The 17524-nt window shown below is 52.8% G+C and overlaps 7 protein-coding genes and 1 non-coding gene across 8 annotated transcripts; 5 read left to right on the top strand and 3 right to left on the bottom strand.

The window, feature by feature from the left end:
• Nucleotides 1-1943: 1943 nt before the first annotated feature.
• On the top strand, nt 1944-4437 carry C7974DRAFT_316636 (glyoxal oxidase; the record flags this gene model as incomplete). Its single annotated transcript, XM_046138569.1, has 2 exons — nt 1944-2465; nt 2518-4437. The coding sequence occupies 2 exons, from the start codon at nt 1944-1946 to the stop codon at nt 4435-4437; spliced, it is 2442 nt and encodes an 813-aa protein (XP_045994528.1).
• Nucleotides 4438-5460: 1023 nt separating this feature from the next.
• C7974DRAFT_t91 lies at nt 5461-5538 on the bottom strand. The gene has a single exon. It is a non-coding gene; the product is annotated as a tRNA-Gly (tRNA).
• Nucleotides 5539-7465: 1927 nt separating this feature from the next.
• Nucleotides 7466-8010, top strand: C7974DRAFT_435527 (ribosomal protein L18e/L15P; the record flags this gene model as incomplete). The annotated part of the gene is made up of 3 exons (XM_046145069.1): nt 7466-7558; nt 7608-7745; nt 7798-8010. 3 exons carry the CDS (start codon nt 7466-7468, stop codon nt 8008-8010), a joined length of 444 nt encoding a protein of 147 aa, XP_045994527.1.
• A 1678-nt stretch (nt 8011-9688) lies between these two features.
• Nucleotides 9689-10368, bottom strand: C7974DRAFT_378177 (uncharacterized protein; the record flags this gene model as incomplete). Its single annotated transcript, XM_046140399.1, has 3 exons — nt 9689-9830; nt 9889-10110; nt 10196-10368. The coding sequence occupies 3 exons, from the start codon at nt 10366-10368 to the stop codon at nt 9689-9691; spliced, it is 537 nt and encodes a 178-aa protein (XP_045994526.1).
• Nucleotides 10369-11018: 650 nt separating this feature from the next.
• C7974DRAFT_398768 (chromate ion transporter-like protein) lies at nt 11019-13181 on the top strand. The gene is made up of 4 exons (XM_046142350.1): nt 11019-11472; nt 11519-11779; nt 11837-12305; nt 12352-13181. The coding sequence occupies exons 1-4, from the start codon at nt 11236-11238 to the stop codon at nt 12978-12980; spliced, it is 1596 nt and encodes a 531-aa protein (XP_045994525.1). The 5' UTR covers nt 11019-11235; the 3' UTR covers nt 12981-13181.
• A 484-nt stretch (nt 13182-13665) lies between these two features.
• On the top strand, nt 13666-14948 carry C7974DRAFT_435525 (cryptococcal mannosyltransferase 1-domain-containing protein; the record flags this gene model as incomplete). The annotated part of the gene is made up of 2 exons (XM_046145068.1): nt 13666-14488; nt 14536-14948. The coding sequence occupies 2 exons, from the start codon at nt 13666-13668 to the stop codon at nt 14946-14948; spliced, it is 1236 nt and encodes a 411-aa protein (XP_045994524.1).
• A 310-nt stretch (nt 14949-15258) lies between these two features.
• On the top strand, nt 15259-16168 carry C7974DRAFT_415285 (S-adenosyl-L-methionine-dependent methyltransferase; the record flags this gene model as incomplete). The annotated part of the gene is made up of 2 exons (XM_046143880.1): nt 15259-15353; nt 15403-16168. 2 exons carry the CDS (start codon nt 15259-15261, stop codon nt 16166-16168), a joined length of 861 nt encoding a protein of 286 aa, XP_045994523.1.
• Nucleotides 16169-16270: 102 nt separating this feature from the next.
• On the bottom strand, nt 16271-17044 carry C7974DRAFT_415284 (glycoside hydrolase; the record flags this gene model as incomplete). The annotated part of the gene is made up of 3 exons (XM_046143879.1): nt 16271-16318; nt 16369-16940; nt 16987-17044. 3 exons carry the CDS (start codon nt 17042-17044, stop codon nt 16271-16273), a joined length of 678 nt encoding a protein of 225 aa, XP_045994522.1.
• Nucleotides 17045-17524: the final 480 nt, after the last annotated feature.

Below are 17524 nucleotides of genomic sequence, written 5' to 3'. Positions count from 1 at the left end.
TAGGTTTTCGAAGTGATTCTACAACAACAGGAGATGATGATCTGCCCATCATGTGCACGTAGTCCTCGCAGGGCTGCGCTGCCCGCACATGCTCGCGGGTGCTTCGGCTTGCCCTAAACTGCGGGCACTGGTGGAGGTGTGGATCTAGCGGAGAAACGACTCTCAAAGGGTGCGGGCAGGTTTAGCGGTGCTCAGATAGTTATTAGGTACAAGCGTGAAGGAGAAAGACCTCGGTAACAGTGCGGCATTTTGACCGTTAGTCGCACTACGTCAGTGGTCGTGTTCGCTGCGATCAGAAATGAGCTTTGTCTGGTCATGGTCTGTCTGTCGTGCGTGGCCTTGAAAGCATACAATGCGCAATCTCGGAAATACGATGTTCGACAGTTTTGCGGGGCATAAATACGATAGCACTTCGATAGCACAGCGATCAGCGTGTAAGGCCACGTCAGGCTACACGATCAATTGATCTCTGTCAGGTCAAACAAGCCGTTCCTGTCACCAGTGCTTACCCTCAACCGCGTGCTATCCGTCGGTTGTCACTAAAGCTTGTGATGGCCGGCTGGTTCGGTGCCTAGTGCGCAGTGGTCCGAGTGCAGTCGGCTTGTGTGAAGATACGAGACGCGGGAAAGGTTCTTGCCTGCGCGGCGCATTACGCCGGCTCGCCTCACGTGCTATGTTTGGAACCCAGCCATTTTCTGCGACCCAGACACGACAGCACAGATTTCTGCTCGGCGCAGACGAGTCTGACGTAAAAAGGAGGGAAAGGTTGTCTTGGAGGCTCTTGGGATTCCTGCCCAGCCGGCCACTGCGGTTGCGGCTTCAGATTCGCTCGGTGCGCTAGGCCAGTTCCTCGTTGCTCGTGTGGGGTTGGCGCTGACTTCCCCCTGACCCTGCCTCGACATAGCTAGAGCGTGGCTTCAAGTGCAATCTCTGCTTCACACCACCGGTGCCGCTCAATGCTTGACCAGCCTAAGCTTTTCGCTACACTCTATGCCCGGCCGCTGGCAAGCTCTTCACGTCGACCTACCGTCCACGGGAGAGGCATCGCGGGACCAGACAACGCCTTTGTCATGTGGACAAACAAGTGCAGCCATTGTCGTCACCAATCAGCTCGAGCAGACGCTTAGTTGGTGTACCGGCACGCAAGACACACTTGCTAAACGGACGCTCGTGTTGCGGCGCATTGCTAACCAATCCTTGCGCCCAGGAATAGATGGTAACCTTGACGATGATCACAGCCTGACAGCCCTAACATTGGCCGTGCTCCGCAGGAAATTGCCGCCCTTCCATTTTCGGCTTCAGTTCGGACTTCTAATTGGACTGCTCCTTGAAACGGCGTCCAGCGCTCCACGTCGGCAGCGACGGTCAAAGACATGACTAGGAGGAGGCACTGGATATAACTATGAGACCGCGGGCCTCCCAGAGTTGCTCTCCACCACGCTCGTTGTAGGCAGACCGTCAAGTCCCTTGCCTTCAGCACCCCGAGTACTTTCAGTAGTACTCAGACTCTCGTTAACCTTTGCTGTAATCGTCACTCGCTCGCCTTGCGCACATAATACCAGAACCTCCTTGCATCGATACTACGGTGCTCGTAACTATCCTTACGTTTCGACTACATACGAATAATTCATATTCGACTGCGAATCGCCAAACTACAGGTCGTCATTACCTTTGAGGTCACAAACTTTGGTAGGTTCCTTCTCCTCCAAACCATCGCATCACGGGCTTGGCTGGTAATACCTCCACGCGAGCGCCAAATATAGCGATGGCAAGCACTCCATTAGCCCCATTCGATCTTGAAGGGCAAGACCAACGGCTGTATGATCAATCGGCCTTGGTCTCGTCTCTTTCCGACCGGCTCCTATACTCGATTATTCCTGGACGAACGCTTCCATCCTTACGCCGAGCGTTTGCTTACTTAATCTTACAGATCTCTATCAGCAATGAGGACCTCTATTCTTGCCTTCGGCGCTCTCGCCGGGCTCGCCTCCGCCAACATCAACTTCAGCTGGGTCAACCCCACCTGCGATGTCAACGCCCCCAGCCACTGTCTGACCGGACAGCACTGCGGCGAGGACAACCAGTGTGTCGCTGACATTAAGAGCGACCACTCCAAGATCTCTTCTTCCCACCTTCGCATTGTCCCGGAGAAGAGGCAGACCAAGTACTCGCAGGACGGCCAGTGCGGCCCTGCCCACAACAACTTGCTTTGCGACCCCAACAGCGCTGTCTACAGCGGTTCCTGCTGCAGTTCTTACGGATGGTGCGGCAACACTGAGGGTCACTGCGGCACCGGCTGCTTGTCTGGCTGCGGCAACACTCCCCCTGGGCCTGTCGCCACCACAGCCGCTACCGTCCCTGCCAGGGATGACGGCCGCTGTGGTAAAGACTTTGCCGGCGCCGTCTGCGATCCTAACGGCGCCTACGGAGGTTGCTGTAGTTCTTATGGCTATTGCGGATCTACTGTAAATACTCCTGCGTTTCTGTGACCGGATCTCCATACTAACGAGCATACAGGACGGTCACTGCCTTGTTGCTGATGGCTGCCAGAACGGCTGCAAGGATGCTACCCCTGCTCAGCCCGCTGCCACCACCGCCGACGTTTCTCGTCCTCCTTCTACCACGACTTCCGGCGAGCCTGTTCTCGGAAAGCCCACTAACGTTGACGAGACCCCCGCCACACCCACTGGCGTCCAGACCACCGATGGAAGCTGCGGTGCCACCTTCGGCGACGCCATCTGCGGCACATGGGCTCAGGGATCTTGCTGCTCGATGTACGGGTACTGTGGTAACACCACTGCTCACTGTGGTGAGGGTTGCCAGTCTGGTCCTTGTGTCAACGCGCCCGCTGTTGCTGCTCCCAAGGCCAGCCCTGCTCCCCTTGCCGCTAAGCCTGGTACTATTCAGATTAAGGGCCGCTCCGGTGTCCCTGCCATGCACGCTGGTCTGATGCAGAACGGAAAGGTCGTCTTCCTCGACAAAGTCGAGAACTACACCGAGCTTAAGCTTCCCAACGGCCAGTACGCATACTCCTCCGAGTATGACCCGAACACCCAGAAGCTCACCCCTCTGGCTTACAAGACCAACGCCTTCTGCTCCGGTGGCATCTTCCTTGCTGATGGACGCTTCGCTTCCCTCGGCGGTAACGCGCCTCTCGACTTCATTGACCCCACAGTCACCGACGGTTTCAAGGGCATCCGTTTCCTCAAGCGCTCTGCCACTGATGCTTCCCTCGATGGTCAGGCCTGGAACGAGCCTGGCACACAGCTTGACACTGCTCGTTGGTACGCTTCCGTTCAGATCATGCCTAACAACCAGATCTTTGTTGCGTCCGGCTCGCTGAACGGTCTTGACCCTACCAAGCCTGAGAACAACAACCCCACCTACGAGATTCTCAACGCCGACGGCTCTCCCCAGGGCAAGTCCATCAACATGGAGATCCTGAACAAGAACCAGCCTTACTACATGTACCCCTTCCTTCACTTGATGAAGGACGGCAACTTGTTCGTCCAGGTGGCCAAGTCGGCTGAGATCTTCAACGTCGGCACTGGCAACGTTGTTCGCACGCTTCCCGACATTCCCGGCACCTACCGCACCTACCCCAACACCGGTGGCTCCGTCATGATGCCCCTCTCAAGCGCCAACGACTGGAACCCTGATGTCATCATCTGCGGTGGTGGACCTTACCAGGATATCACCGCACCCGGTGACCCATCTTGCGGTCGCATGAGGCCCCTTGACGCCAACCCCACCTGGGACATGGACTCCATGCCTGAGGGCCGTGGTATGGTTGAGGGTACTCTTCTTGCTGACGGCACCATCGCCTGGGTCAACGGTGCCCAGGAGGGTGCTCAAGGCTTCGGCGTTGCCCAGGATCCTGCCCTTGAGGTTCTTCTTTACGACCCCAACCAGCCCAAGGGCAAGCGCTTCACCACTGGTCCCAAGTCGACCATTGCTCGTCTCTACCACAGTGTTGCCCTCCTGCTTCTTGACGGTACCCTCCTGATCTCTGGATCCAACCCCGTTGAGCAGCCCATCCTCCAGCCCACCGCTAAGGACCCCTACGTCACCGAGTTCCGCAATGAGATCTACACTCCCCCCTACCTCCAGGGCAACCCTACTCGTCCTTCCGCTGTTCAGATCTCCACAAAGGCCCTCAAGGCTGATAGCTCCAAGTTCACCATCAAGTTCAACGCCCCTGCCAACGCCAAGAACGTCAAGGTCAACCTGTACTACGGCGGCTTCGTCACCCACTCTGTCCACATGGGTCACCGCATGTTGTTCCTCGACAACACTGGCTTCAAGGCCGGCGCCACCGCGCAGACCATCACTGTCACCATGCCTCCCAACAGGGCTATTGCGCCTGCTGGTCCCTACGTCATATACGTCCTTGTTGACGGCGTTCCGGCTATGGGTCAGTTCGTCAACGTCTCGTAATTATAATGACAAGATCGCGAGTGGATGAGGTTTTATTTTTCCTTGTGGCTACTTCTTACGTACACCTGTTTGGGATGGGAGGATTGCTTTATACCTGAGTAGCCTGTTAGATGATACTTACGAGGGAACAAGTCCGTTCAATCGGATATGATGACTTACTTTCCTCTTCCATCGATTTTCACCTTGCACTGTGATTTGAGTGACTGTCCTGTGTCGGGAGCCGAGTGATGACTGAATGATTCCGACCAAGGTAGTCGAAGTCGGTCGGGGTGCAGCATACAACATATTATATTTAAGCCAGTCGTGTGTCACCAAGGTATACTCTCGTGCATTGTTTTCGGTGTAAATGAAGACAAGTTTCATAAAGATCCCGTATCCTTCCAACTTCCGCCCATAGTTCAGTCCAGTCGTCAACGTGGATCGCTTCACCTCAAGTCTCGGTTTTCACCCAACTGTGAGAACGATCTCGTGCAACTACATTTTACCCATCCTCTGTCTTACTAGTTGACAAAGTCGGATTAGTGCCATCTACGACTTGTTTAGTCAGTAAAACACTTGGAGTCTTACGTTGCAGGATAAACGGCCAGCTACTACTACACAACGGTAGAGTAGTGAGAACACATAGACACCATGTAGAATACTTTTTTTTTTACCTACGTACAATTAGGTAACGCTTAACTAAATTCTACCTTTGGGTATTATAAGCTACAAGTTCCGTGTTACTGTTAGTTAGCCTTGAAGCTCGCTTATCTGCCACGTTTTCTAAAACTTGAGAGTTGGAGTGCTTGAAGACGGCGGTGATGACCACGTGACCCATAGCCGACCGGGACCGACAGCCACCACATTTCAAAAATAGATGTCCAACGACATCCTCACACGCAAAAAGGAATGACTTTTGTTGGACTTGGTGTCCTTCTCGCTTAGGACTAGCGTGCGTTCTTTTCCTCTAGCGACTTTCCACTACCACCACACAAACTCCACCACCACAGTTCAGACATCACGGCAACAAAAAAATTAATGAGCTGCATCAGCCGTGAATCGAACACGGGGCTAGCCGAAACTGGATGGCAACGGCTAATTTTACCACTAAACCACTGAAGCTGGCGATTGTTGTTGTGAAAGAAAGGGCATTTTGAGTACCTATATATCAGGTTTCCGTCTTCATTCCGTCTCTGTATTCTTGAAGCACGAAATCTCTCTTTCTGTGGGCTTCTCTAGAACGTTGTCTGTGGAAGACTCCACTGTAAAACAGTGCCCTACCTATCAGGCATAAGTCAAGGCCCCGTGCCGGTGTGGGCCTGTGGAGATTTCAAATTAATTACAGCATGGGGCTTGGCGAACAACGACAAGATGATGTTGTCTTGAGACGTTATAGCTCTTGTCTTTCCTGGGCTTACCTTGCCAACAGAGACTCGTAGTCGCATATCTCAAGGACGCAATTCGCGCCACGCGATGCATTGTTTTTGGAAACAGTAGGTTTCGGGGACAAGTAGCGAAAGAACAACTATTCCGCCTTTCGCAGCAGGGTAGGAGTAAAACTGATCAGACTTCGTGTTCACCACTCAAGTCCATCTCATCAGCCTTGCGAACCATCAGAGGTCTTTCGGATGCACATCTCCACATGTTGAATCCTTTCACAGTGTACTGTTGTTCTCGGAGGATGTTATTCACTGCGTAGGGAACGAGACGGAGCCATTGAAGCCCACTGAGACAGAGCACGTACACAACTGAGACAGAAAAGTAATAGTCACCGATATCTCCGACAATGCGATTTGGTCGCGAAGATGGCTGATTTTCGTTGATTCAACGCAATACACCTGTCAGGATATTAGATAGGTACCTTGGTAAATGACCCATGGTCTTATTTTCTGGTTTACCACGCGGTGCAGCTGCAACAATCCTTTCGCCTTCGATGATAGTTGACACATGTAGCATTCCTACACTCCGGCCAGATATAGCTTGCCTGCGGATGGGGGTATGTTTCGGTGTCCATGGCGTGGAGCCAATGGTTCGTGGGGATGATTTTGACATCAGGGTCTTCATGGCTGTCGTCTTGCATATCATGATATCTTTCTGGTAGCTGATGGCAAGACACTGTGAAGTGATGGCGGTTCGACAGCATCCCTAGGATATTTCTCAACGGCTAATGGTAGCTGGAGGCAAATTGGCAAATGTTGTGAGGAGTACGGCAAGCGTAACAGTGAAGGCTCCTGTAAAGAGGAGAGCTTGATTCACTGTTTTTGGACTGGCAAGATTTCTGCTGGAACTTGCAGCTATCGAGAATTCGATGGCTAGAAGCATCGTTCCAGCACCTGCAGTTGTCGCACCGACCGTCTCTCTGTATGAGCTGCCCAAATCGAAGCATTGAAATGTGGTCAGTATCGAAGACTTTGTCTCTGATACAATGTTCCACTCCCCGACACAACATTATACCGTTGAGTAGATGAATAAAAAAACCTCGAGGCTATCCGCAGACAGAGTAGCGCAACGATATCGTCATGCAGGTAGTTGAACATACACAGGAAAACATCATCCGGTAGTCGACTGATACGATTCACAGTACCCACATCCGATCTTTCTGTACCGCAACCTATGCAGGCTTACCTCTGTAGAGCGTAGTGTAGCCAGTTATGCGATCATTCTGTATTTTCTATCGCATCCTTGACTAGACACTCGTGCCGGTAGTACTGGGTGACAGTGGTTAGCCGCCACGATCAGATCCCATCGTTAAAGTATGTTTTTGCTGCAATCCGGAGTCAAACATCAGCTGGCAACAAATGAACAATGTTGCACTCTGCGAAATCTCACACGCCCTAGTCAACGCCATGCTTAATTGGGGCCAGGTCCGAGTGACAGAAACTTTGGAGGATAGTCTCGCTATGCATGATGGGGTAGCTTGTTAAGAAGAGAAGTATGAAGTTCTAGTCACGTGAGTTCGCCAAGCTCGCTTACCGCACGGTCATCATTTTGAATCAAAATCCGAACAGAGCGCATTTGCGACAACGCAACCACACGAAAATCGCCCAACATGCCTACTCACCTCAGCAAGACGAGAAAGCACCGTGGTCACGTCAGCGCCGGTCACGGTCGCGTCGGTAAGCACCGCAAGCATCCCGGTGGTGTAAGTGAACTTTTCCCAATGTCGCATGCTTGATTGCTAACGACAACAGCGCGGTCTTGCTGGTGGTCAGCACCACCACCGTACCAACTTGGATAAGTACCATCCTGGTTACTTCGGTAAGGTTGGTATGCGCCACTTCCACCTTCAGCGCAACCACGAGTGGAAGCCCATCGTCAACGTTGACAAGGTAAATTGAGACCCATCGGATTATTCCCCATGCACCCACTAACAGGAAACAGCTTCTGAGCCTCGTCCCTGAGGAGAAGCGCGCCAAGTACCTCGATTCGTCCGCTGGTGTCGCCCCCGTTATCAACCTCCTCGATTTCGGCTACGCGAAGCTCCTCGGAAAGGGCCGCATTACCATCCCCGTCATCGTTCGTGCTCGCTACGTCAGCGCTGAGGCTGAGAAGAAGATCAAGGATGCTGGTGGTGTCATCCAGCTCGTCGCATAAGGTCGTACATTGGTGTAAAAGCTGTCTACGGACCAGCAGATGAAGCAAGGATATGGGCTCCAGTCCCATCAGCGTAGTGGCTGGGCAGATATCGTTCAATAGCGTTAGCCATGAATGACATCTCGCCGAACAAACTCTCAAGATCAATGGTGCTTCTTGCGCCTATCTTGCTGTCGTGATATACTTGGGGTGCATGCATCGCGTGAACTGTCGGCTGTTCCTGCAATAGCTCAGCTTAGGTTGGGTTCGCAGGCTGACACGTATTTCGTCCGGTAGACGTCCTGATTTGCTCTAACCACGCTCGATTTTTAGGTACGTGTGATGAAGACCACCGGTGCTCGGTTGGCTCTTCTAGAACAGCTCAATGCATAGTCTTGTTCAAAGCAATATAGAACAAAGGTAGGTAAGGGGAGGCCTCCGGCATGCAGGTACTCTCTTGAAGAATTTGCAAGGGTTCTGAGTAAGAACGCATTCGGACGCCTGCCTTTCCGTGGGCATCGGCATTCGATGTACAGAGGCATTGTTGCTGACGCTGATTGTTCTTGGATAGTGCTTTGGAAATCATGCGCAAGCCTTGGTTAGAGGTGATTTTGGCTGGCGCATCCGAGAAAATATAGCATGTCTCACAGACTACTACTTGCTGCAACCAACATTGCACACATGATTCTTACTGTCCATGGTTTGCATGTGCCTTGGGCGATTGTGGGTTGTGTTTCGTGCTTCGGTCATCATTTAGAAGGCGCCAATTCGCCCCAGAAGATGTTTTCCACCAAGACATACTACAAACCCATAGAACGCAAAATCGAAATAGAGGAATTGTAAAACTGAAATAGGCACTGCATCTCATGTTCGCCAGCGAGCTGCCACGCACGAAAAAGTAGGAAAGTCGCTTCCTATTGTCGCTTACAGATATTCTTGTGGGTTGGCAACAGCTGATTTTATCATTAAACCACCGATGCTCTGCCACCTAGTTCGTCTGCTACCTAGTTCGTCTGCTACCTAGTTCGTCTGCTACCTAGTTCGTGGCAGAGCATCGGTGGTTTAATGATAAAATCAGCTGTTGCCAACCCACGCACTCTACATACCTAGTGTCCTAGCAGTGGGGTTTTTTTTTTTTTGGAACACTCCATAGAATGAGACCATCATCTTGAACCAGGACTGGCTTAATCTCATAACGCTCCTACAAGCACCTCTCGAATGCCGCTAGGCGAGAAAGGCAAGTCTGTCAGACATCACGAATGTTCAGGGGGGTCGAGAGTCGATGATACGGGCTCGCCCTGGGCCAGGTACTTACCGATGCGTTCCCAACTAGGTATATTGCGCCCATACATGTCTAACCAGTCACTTGGCACTTTTGTAGGATCCAAGTCATTACTATCGTAGCTAATCAAACTCCAACAATCAGTGTGAGCATTTATAAGGAGCGTATGGGTGAGTTTTCCTACGTAACGAGCGTATAGGTAAGTGGCCAATTCCCTGGAAAATCAAATCGCAAAAGCACTACATACAGCAGCGCTCGACCGTTCTTGCAATGCTGCTGATTGACAATAACAGATCGAACTAATCAAGGACGAGAAAGAAAATCCTTCTGTTCTGTGAGCTCAACTGCATCTCTTCACGTATGGGATGCTATCGGCTGTCGCTTGAAATCTCCCTGCTGTATATCACAACCATGACCTTACGTTGTGAGGCTGAAAAGGTTGATGTTCCACCTCTGGTTACCACTAGGTGGCTGGTTCCTTGTCCAGAGGATGACCTCTGGTCCTTGACCGACACCACCACGGATGTCGAGAAGCTGATCAAACTGCTCGTTCTTGATTCTAGATCGCCAACCGTTAGCTATGCTGCTTCTTCAATGTTTTCCGGTATTATGCGTACTCATATGTCCCATCGTCGAAGCGGATTAGCGCCCAAGCTTGCCTACGCCTGCCCTGGTCATCGGTGGCAACGTCCTGTACCTGGACCTGGGAGTTGAACGGGTTGCTATCATCCCTTGGCTTTACACCTGTCAGAACACCTCCTCGGCGGGCGTTGGCAATGAAGGCGTGTCCGGAAGGTCCAGAGTTGATGTACCAGGTGCTGTTCTTCGTAGCAGGCTCACTGTATTGTATACATGTCAGTCACGCTTGTATTCTCGTAAACGGAATCGTACTGTGGAACAACCCGCGAGGGTAGGTATATTTACGTGAGAGAAAAGACTCCATCTCCCGACTCAAGTGCGAGGATGGTGTTGTCACCAACTGAGGTGATTGTGTAAAAGCCATTTAGATAGATAGGGGACGTTGCAGGAACGTTCGACTGGGCAAAAACCGCAGGAAAGATTGCCAAAGAGGCAGCAAGAACGTTGGAGAAGTGCATCTTGGGTATGGACACTGTTGTATTTTCTGGTAGTAGCAATTGGATTGTGTGCGTGTTGTATCCATTAGACCACCCGACAGACACTTTATACTTGAATACCAGCCCTTGCTTCCACGAGAGGTCGTATGTGGTCTGTATCGAAGTTCCTGAAGCCCGTACTGTCTAGTCATCATCTGACCCGATGTTCAACGCCTTACTCCCCATAGCTGACGTGAACCCAATGATTTTGTGGGGGTGGAGGGCCGTTTTGCTCCGTCTGCTGGAGTTATTTTGGGTCATTTGAACCCCAATCGATGTGTTCAGGCACTTTACCTAGACTGTACAACATCCAGATCGGGATCTGGGGCTGCACTTGTGTTCTAGAGGCGTAATTCGAACGACTGTTTCGTAAACGAGAGCCGAAAACATGACTCTAGTACTGAGAGATAATTTACAGCATGGCAACCGTTGTCTTGCATTTTGGCTTCCTCGTGTTCATGGGGCGGCCGTGTCATGATTCAAACCCGTCCACTTGGTCTCATGTGGATCGAAACCGTGACATTATTGTACAACGATTGGGGTTACCATAGGGCTCTCATAACGTACTGTGATGTAGTCAAAGCTGCTTCAGGGCGGTTGTAAAGGAGAAGTGGAGGAACTTTGGAAGACATAGCAGAAACATCTAGCCAATCGGAGGCTGCCCCGCCATTTCAAGTATTCGGAATCCCCCACACTGATGGCGACATGCTAGGGCACAGCGATTGGGCACAGCGATTGGCCTCTTACATGCCAACCTCAGGGCCCGTGGGCGCCAAGGTGTTGCTCTGAAATATCGTGTCCTAGACTTCCACTAACTTCCTGTCGCCCTGTCCTCCTCAAACTTCAAAGATGCCGCTTCATTCGATCATCAGCTCATGGAATGCAAGGGCGCGCGCACAGCGAAGCGCCGAGCTTCAAGCCAATACCGGCAAGCTCGAATGGCGTTTAATAGAGGTGTTCTCCAGGATGTGGGATCTTGGCTTCACTGCGTTTGGAGGACCACCTGTACACTTTCAGATCCTCCATCGACGTTTCGTGGAGGGTCTGGGGTTTGGTGGAGGCAGCAAGTGGATTGATGAGCAGACGGTTAGCATTGCGACGCATCGTTGTGACCTTTCTGACAGAGGTCCAGTATCAAGAGATCTTTGCCATTTGCCAGGCGTTGCCAGGACCAGCCTCCACCAAGATGGTCTTCACGATAGCAATGATACATGCAGGTCTCGTCTCAGCTGTATTTGCCTTCTTGTTGTGGAGCCTACCGGGTGCCATTGGAATGTACGCTCTGTCTCTTGGTGTGCAAAAGATGCCGGACCGACTACCCCCAATCGTATACGCGTTGCTGAGTGGTATGAACGCGAGTACAGTCGGTATTATCGCTCTGGCTGCTGTGCAGGTAGGTCTTATCCTCGTGTCTGAAACGATATTGGCACAGACTTACACGCCACGATAGCTTGCGCAGAAGGCCATCCAGGACCGCCTGACCAGAATCTTAGTCATTTTTGGAGCATGTGCTGGCATCTGCTACAATGCTCTATGGTATTTTCCAGTTCTAATTGTTGTAGGTGGCGTAATCACTGTGCTTTGGGACACTTGGCTTGCGCAGAAGGTGGGTAAGGCTAAGGCTAAGTTAGAAAGTAAGAGAAGGAGGGCTCGCGACGAAGTAGGAGATGCTGAGGAGACAGCTGCATCGCAAGACAGCCAGCCCGTACAGGAACCGCAAGTCCAGCGCCCGGAAGCCGTGAAGCGGAGAGCACAAGGTGGCAGTTCTACAGACCGAATTGTTGCGGCGTCAGAGCGTAGCCAACCTGATAATCGAAGAAGCGCAGAGTTTGAAACCACCGACTCAACTCCAGTCGCTGACATCAAGACTCACAATATCTCCATCAAGCTCGGCGTCTCTTTGATTGCGGGTTTCTTTGGTGAGTGTACTCGTTCATGATCTGATATTTAGCTGACCAGTTCTAGCTTCTTTCCTGGTCGTTATGATCATTCGTGGTACTGTGGACAGCCGCACATTGATCTTCGACCTTTTTGCCAACATGTACCTAGCTGGCACCATCATCTTCGGAGGAGGACCCGTTGTTATTCCTCTCCTGCGCTCATATGTTGTAGATCCGGGCTGGGTCTCACCACGCGACTTCCTTTTGGGTCTTGCCATTATTCAAGCATTCCCGGGACCGAACTTTAATTTCTCCGTGTACCTGGGAGCTTTGGCTATCGCATCAACGGGCACACCGACGTTTGTCGGAAGTCTGCTCTCTTTCCTTGGGATCTTCTTCCCTGGCTTGATTTTAACGGTCGGTGTGCAGTCACTCTGGCAGGTCATGAGAACCAAAGCTTGGGTACTGAGCTTACTGCGAGGTATCAATGCTGCAGCTGTGGGACTGGTTTTCACTGCGGTTTACCGGCTATGGGAGATTGGATACCTCACGCCAGAAAGGAGTGATGGCATAAGCCTTGCACAGGAGCCGTGGTGGGTTGTTGTTGCGACTCTGACTTATGCAGAGACTGCCTGGTTCGGCGTGCCGCCAGCCGTGGCCATCATATTCGGTGCGGTCCTAGGTCTAGGATGGTACGGTGCAGTGGGGCAATAATCTCGGGCTCGGGTTGAGGTAGATTGAGTGTACGGTAGAACATATCTTTGAAACGATGCAGCGTGTGTGCAGCGTTTGCAGAGGCAGCCAAGCGCTTCTTTTGGTCTGGCACCCTCTCGGACTGCGATCGGACTGCGAACCGTCTGACCAGCCACTTGGCACTTTTGTACGTAGGGTCCAACCTACGTATTCGTATCGCAGCTTATACACTGCATATACATGAATTACTTCTCTCAAGCGCATACGTTCGAGTAGGGGAGAGTCCTGCGCTGTTCCGAACTGTGCATCCGTTGTCCATGCTGCATGCTTCCTATAACCTCGACTGAACGCGTGTGAACCACCGGATTGCGACTTCCGAGACCTCCGCAACTCGGTAGCGCGAGGAGCTCAATGCGCAACGTTATTTCAAGGGAGAGGCTGCTTGCGGAGACTGCACTGCATTGGCTCGCTTGCATTCTTAGTGCGTTCGGAGTCTCGTCAGGGGCCGAATGCTTTCCGCTTTCACCTCGAGGCTCGCGATAGCTTCTTGGAGGTCTTGGACCAGTCTTGAGCTAATTGCAGCGCTTCCCCCTCTCACAATTGGCAAGAACCTTCACGTGGTACGTTGGTTTGTCTTTCACTTCACTTCACTTTCGTTATTACTCTTGTCGGCGTATTTCTTTTCTACAACTCTGACGATAGCGTCATGAAGCACAACACAGCTATAGTAACACGCAGACGCAGATCTTACTCCTTCCGCCGTCTTCCGCGGTCCTCAACTCTCAAACTTGTTCTCCTACTGTTCTTCATTTGGGACTCCCTGCATTGCATTTCGCTACATCTTCGCCAGACTGCAGCGTTGCCGACTTCGCCGCCGCCACCTAACACAAAGCGCATATACATAGCTGCGCAACACTACAACTCAGCTCGACTCCTTCGCGAGCACTGGAACGAGGCGCTTTACACCCTTGTACAAGAGCTCGGTGTCGATAACGTGTTCGTTTCGATATACGAGAGTGGATCCTTTGATGAGACGCAGCAAGCGCTAAGGGAGCTTGACGCGAACCTTGACGTATTAAAGGTGAAGAAGGAGGTGGTATTGTCAGAGCTGACCCACAAGGAAGAGATTCAAGCTCAGCCCGCGGATCAAGGATGGATCGACACACCAGCAGGCGTGCACGCACTGCGGCGCATACCTTTCCTCGCAAGCATCCGCAACAAGGTCTTCCAACCTCTTGAAGCATTGGCAGCTCAGGGTGAACATTTCGACACCATCCTGTTCTTGAACGATGTTGCTTTCAATCCTACAGATGTCCTGAGATTACTGGATACAAATGAGGGTGACTACGCGGCTGCATGCTCTCTGGATTTCTCGAAACCGCCATACTTCTACGACACATTCGCGCTACGAGACACAGACGGCCATGAGGCTATCATGCAAACATGGCCATATTTTCGTTCATATGAGTCGAGGAATGCTGCAGAGAGATTTCTACCAGTTCCTGTGTCCTCATGTTGGAACGGCATGGGTAAGAACCTTTCTTGGAGATGTTCAGATTGAGGCTAACCTACCCAGTCGCAATGCCTGCAGAGCCTTTTCTCGGAGAACACGCACTTCGGTTTCGCGGCACCAACGACTCACTTGCTAAACATCACCTCGAAGGATCGGAGTGCTGTCTCATACATGCCGACAACCCGCTATCCGCCACAAGAGGCGTCTTTCTCAATCCTGCTGTGCAAGTTGGTTATAATATGACTGCGTACAACGCTGTTCGTTCTTCATATGCCGTCATGTCGCCTCTGCAGATGTACGGACGGATCTGGCAAAGCCGTGTGCTGCGGTGGACCACGACAGTGTGGTTCAAGGAGCGTGTAGTGCACAATAGGGTCATGGAATGGACGAAGAAGAGTGGCAGAAAAGAGCCTGGCGAGTTCTGTTTGGTCAATGAGATGCAGGTCATCTTCGAGAGGGGTTGGAAGCACGTTTGAAGAGGAGCAGAGCAGCATTCTTGAGGGACTATGCTACTGCTTAGCTTCCTGAGTATGCGACATATTGGACACCATTCCTCGAATGTGTGTGCGCTGGAGGGATTACCATAGTATTCTTCGGGCTTACCCGCGGACCCACTGGCTGCCCCACTCCAATTGCCGACTACAGCCGCCGATCCTTTTGTCAGTGTAGCTACATGCAGTAGGTGCCGACCGACGCGGCAAAGGCCCTCTAAGCGCAACCGCAAACACGTCACCCGTTCTTGCAACTTCCTACCTTCCCAAAATCTCCAAACGCTCGACACCCGACATGGCACAATCTGCACCTTCCGCAGAACCTTACTGGCTAGGTCGAGCTTCAGACGAGCAGAAGCGTCTGCTTAAGCAACACACAATATGGACACGGTACACGATACCTCCCCCCCGCAAACAGCACACGTCTAACGCCATATAGGAGCATCAGCTACCTGCTGCACCCCAGCGTGTCGGCTGCGCTTCCTGAAAACGCCCGCATTGCAGACGTAGGAACCGGGACTGGCATCTGGCCGCTGGAAATGAGCCAGGCCTCTCCCTCAAGCTACACGTTCCATGGACTCGATATTTCCTCCGACCAGTTCCTCGCCGCGGATTCGCTACCGCAAAATGTCACCCTGGGACTCGCTGATTTCTTCCAGCCGTTTCCCGCTGAGCTGCGCGGCACTTTCGACCTCGTCAATGTTCGCCTCATTATCATCAGCCTCGGCCCCGTCGCCGTGTGGACCAAGGTCCTGGCCAACATCCTCACGCTACTCAAACCGGGTGGCGCAGTGTGCTGGACTGAAGGCAATTTCCTCATTGCGAGGGGATTCCGTGGCGCGCCGCCGCAGGCAACTGCCGGACATAACCTCACGACCGCACAGCTGCAGTTGAACAACACCCTGATTCGCCGCTTTGGGTATAGTTTCCCGTCATTTAAAACCTTATTTGAGGACGCGGGCTTGTTGCGCGTCGAGGAAGACGTACTGAGTACAGACCGGCTGCCGGAGCAGCGGGCCGAATTCACGGAATTGGGGATTGGGGCTGTGTTTGCGGGGCTGAAGAACTTGGCCAAGGTCAAGGAGGATGGGTATTGGGACGATGCTGAGGTGGAGAGGAGGAGGGGTTTGGCGCTGAGCGATAAGGAGAGCGGCGCGTATCTGAGATGGGATATACACGTCGGTGTTGGATTCAAGGCAGCGTGAGAAAGCACCAAATATACACATGCTTCTGCGCCTCGTCTCAACCATACTGCGCACATCCTGCAGCCCTCATCTGCCCCCATATCCCCTTCTCGTCCGCCTTGCTCAACCGCTCCACACAGGCGGGCCCGGCGGCGTATAACTCGTCTGGCTCTATTCGCAGTCAGCCCCAGCTGCACACCCCTCCCCTCACCACAACTCACAGTAAACAAATAGACCTTCAACCCCTTATCATCCGGCTTATACGCGCCCGGAAACTCCACCAACGGCCCGGGCACCCCCGTCCCCTCCCCCAACACCCTAATCTGCGCACACGCAACATGCACCTGCGCCCCGCCCTCCAGCGCCGCCACATGCAGCGCCAAATGCTCGATGCGCAGCAGATACTCGCCCGGCGGCGTGCCCACGGGCACCGTCACACGCGCCGCGTCGCCGTACTGGCTCGCCCACGACAACCCGCCCATGCTGTCGATGCGCGCAGGCTCTGTCGCGATCTTAAACCACACGCGGCCTGCGCCGTCCCAGGCGGATGCGGGGACGCCGGGGGGCGCGCGCGCGAGGTAGAATTGCAGAGGGCCTGGGTGGGTGATGTAGGGGTCTACTTTGAAGGTTAGGGGTGTGCCGGGGGTGACGTCGCGGGTTGTGGGTGCCGGGGTGCCGGGGGTGAGTTCGTTGCAGCGGAGGAGTGGGGAGGTGAGATCTGTGATGGGGGCTTTAGTAAGGTAGTTGGCGGGTGTGCGGATTGAGGATGGGGCGGTGGTGTCTATGAAGAGGTCTAGGGGCGTTAGTTGGGAGTGGGGGTGGTGAGCGGGTGTGGGTACAGTGGGCGGTGGCTGCGTCGGCTGCGAAAGCAAGGGTGAGGGCTGTCGTGAGCTTCATGGTGGCTGGTCGTAAGAATGTGTGGAGTTGACTAGTGCATGACGATGGTCAACGTGAGAGGATGCCGCTGCACTTATATCTAGACTTATCACATTTGATACTCTAAGGTTGAGCTGAGTGGTGGTACAATCGCCATGCTGTTCCATGTTGTCCATGCTGCGCGATGGGCGCGGAGAATGCGTTGGGTTTGCCGATTAGAGTAATCTGATATTGACCCAATCTAAACAGATCGAGGCAGATCTCAGCCAACTCACACGAAACCCTACGACTTGGCCACGGTACGCTGTTGATGCCTCTCTGCTTCGCATTTGCAAACAACAGAGGCGTCCGTATCTGCAGTTCGGCGTCCAGCTGCCATCTCATAGATGGAATGATCTGACTGCGTAGATAGCCAGTGAACGCCGAGGCAGGTTCTAGACTCGTCGTGCTCAGAGGCGTATTTCTCGCGTGCTTCATTGCAATACTGCATCCTCGAGCGGC

This window comes from Boeremia exigua (assembly GCF_020726555.1).
Source record: "Boeremia exigua strain MPI-SDFR-AT-0100 chromosome Unknown C7974scaffold_9, whole genome shotgun sequence".
Taxonomy (NCBI): domain Eukaryota; kingdom Fungi; phylum Ascomycota; class Dothideomycetes; order Pleosporales; family Didymellaceae; genus Boeremia; species Boeremia exigua.
This window is presented reverse-complemented; position numbering and strand designations above follow the sequence as displayed.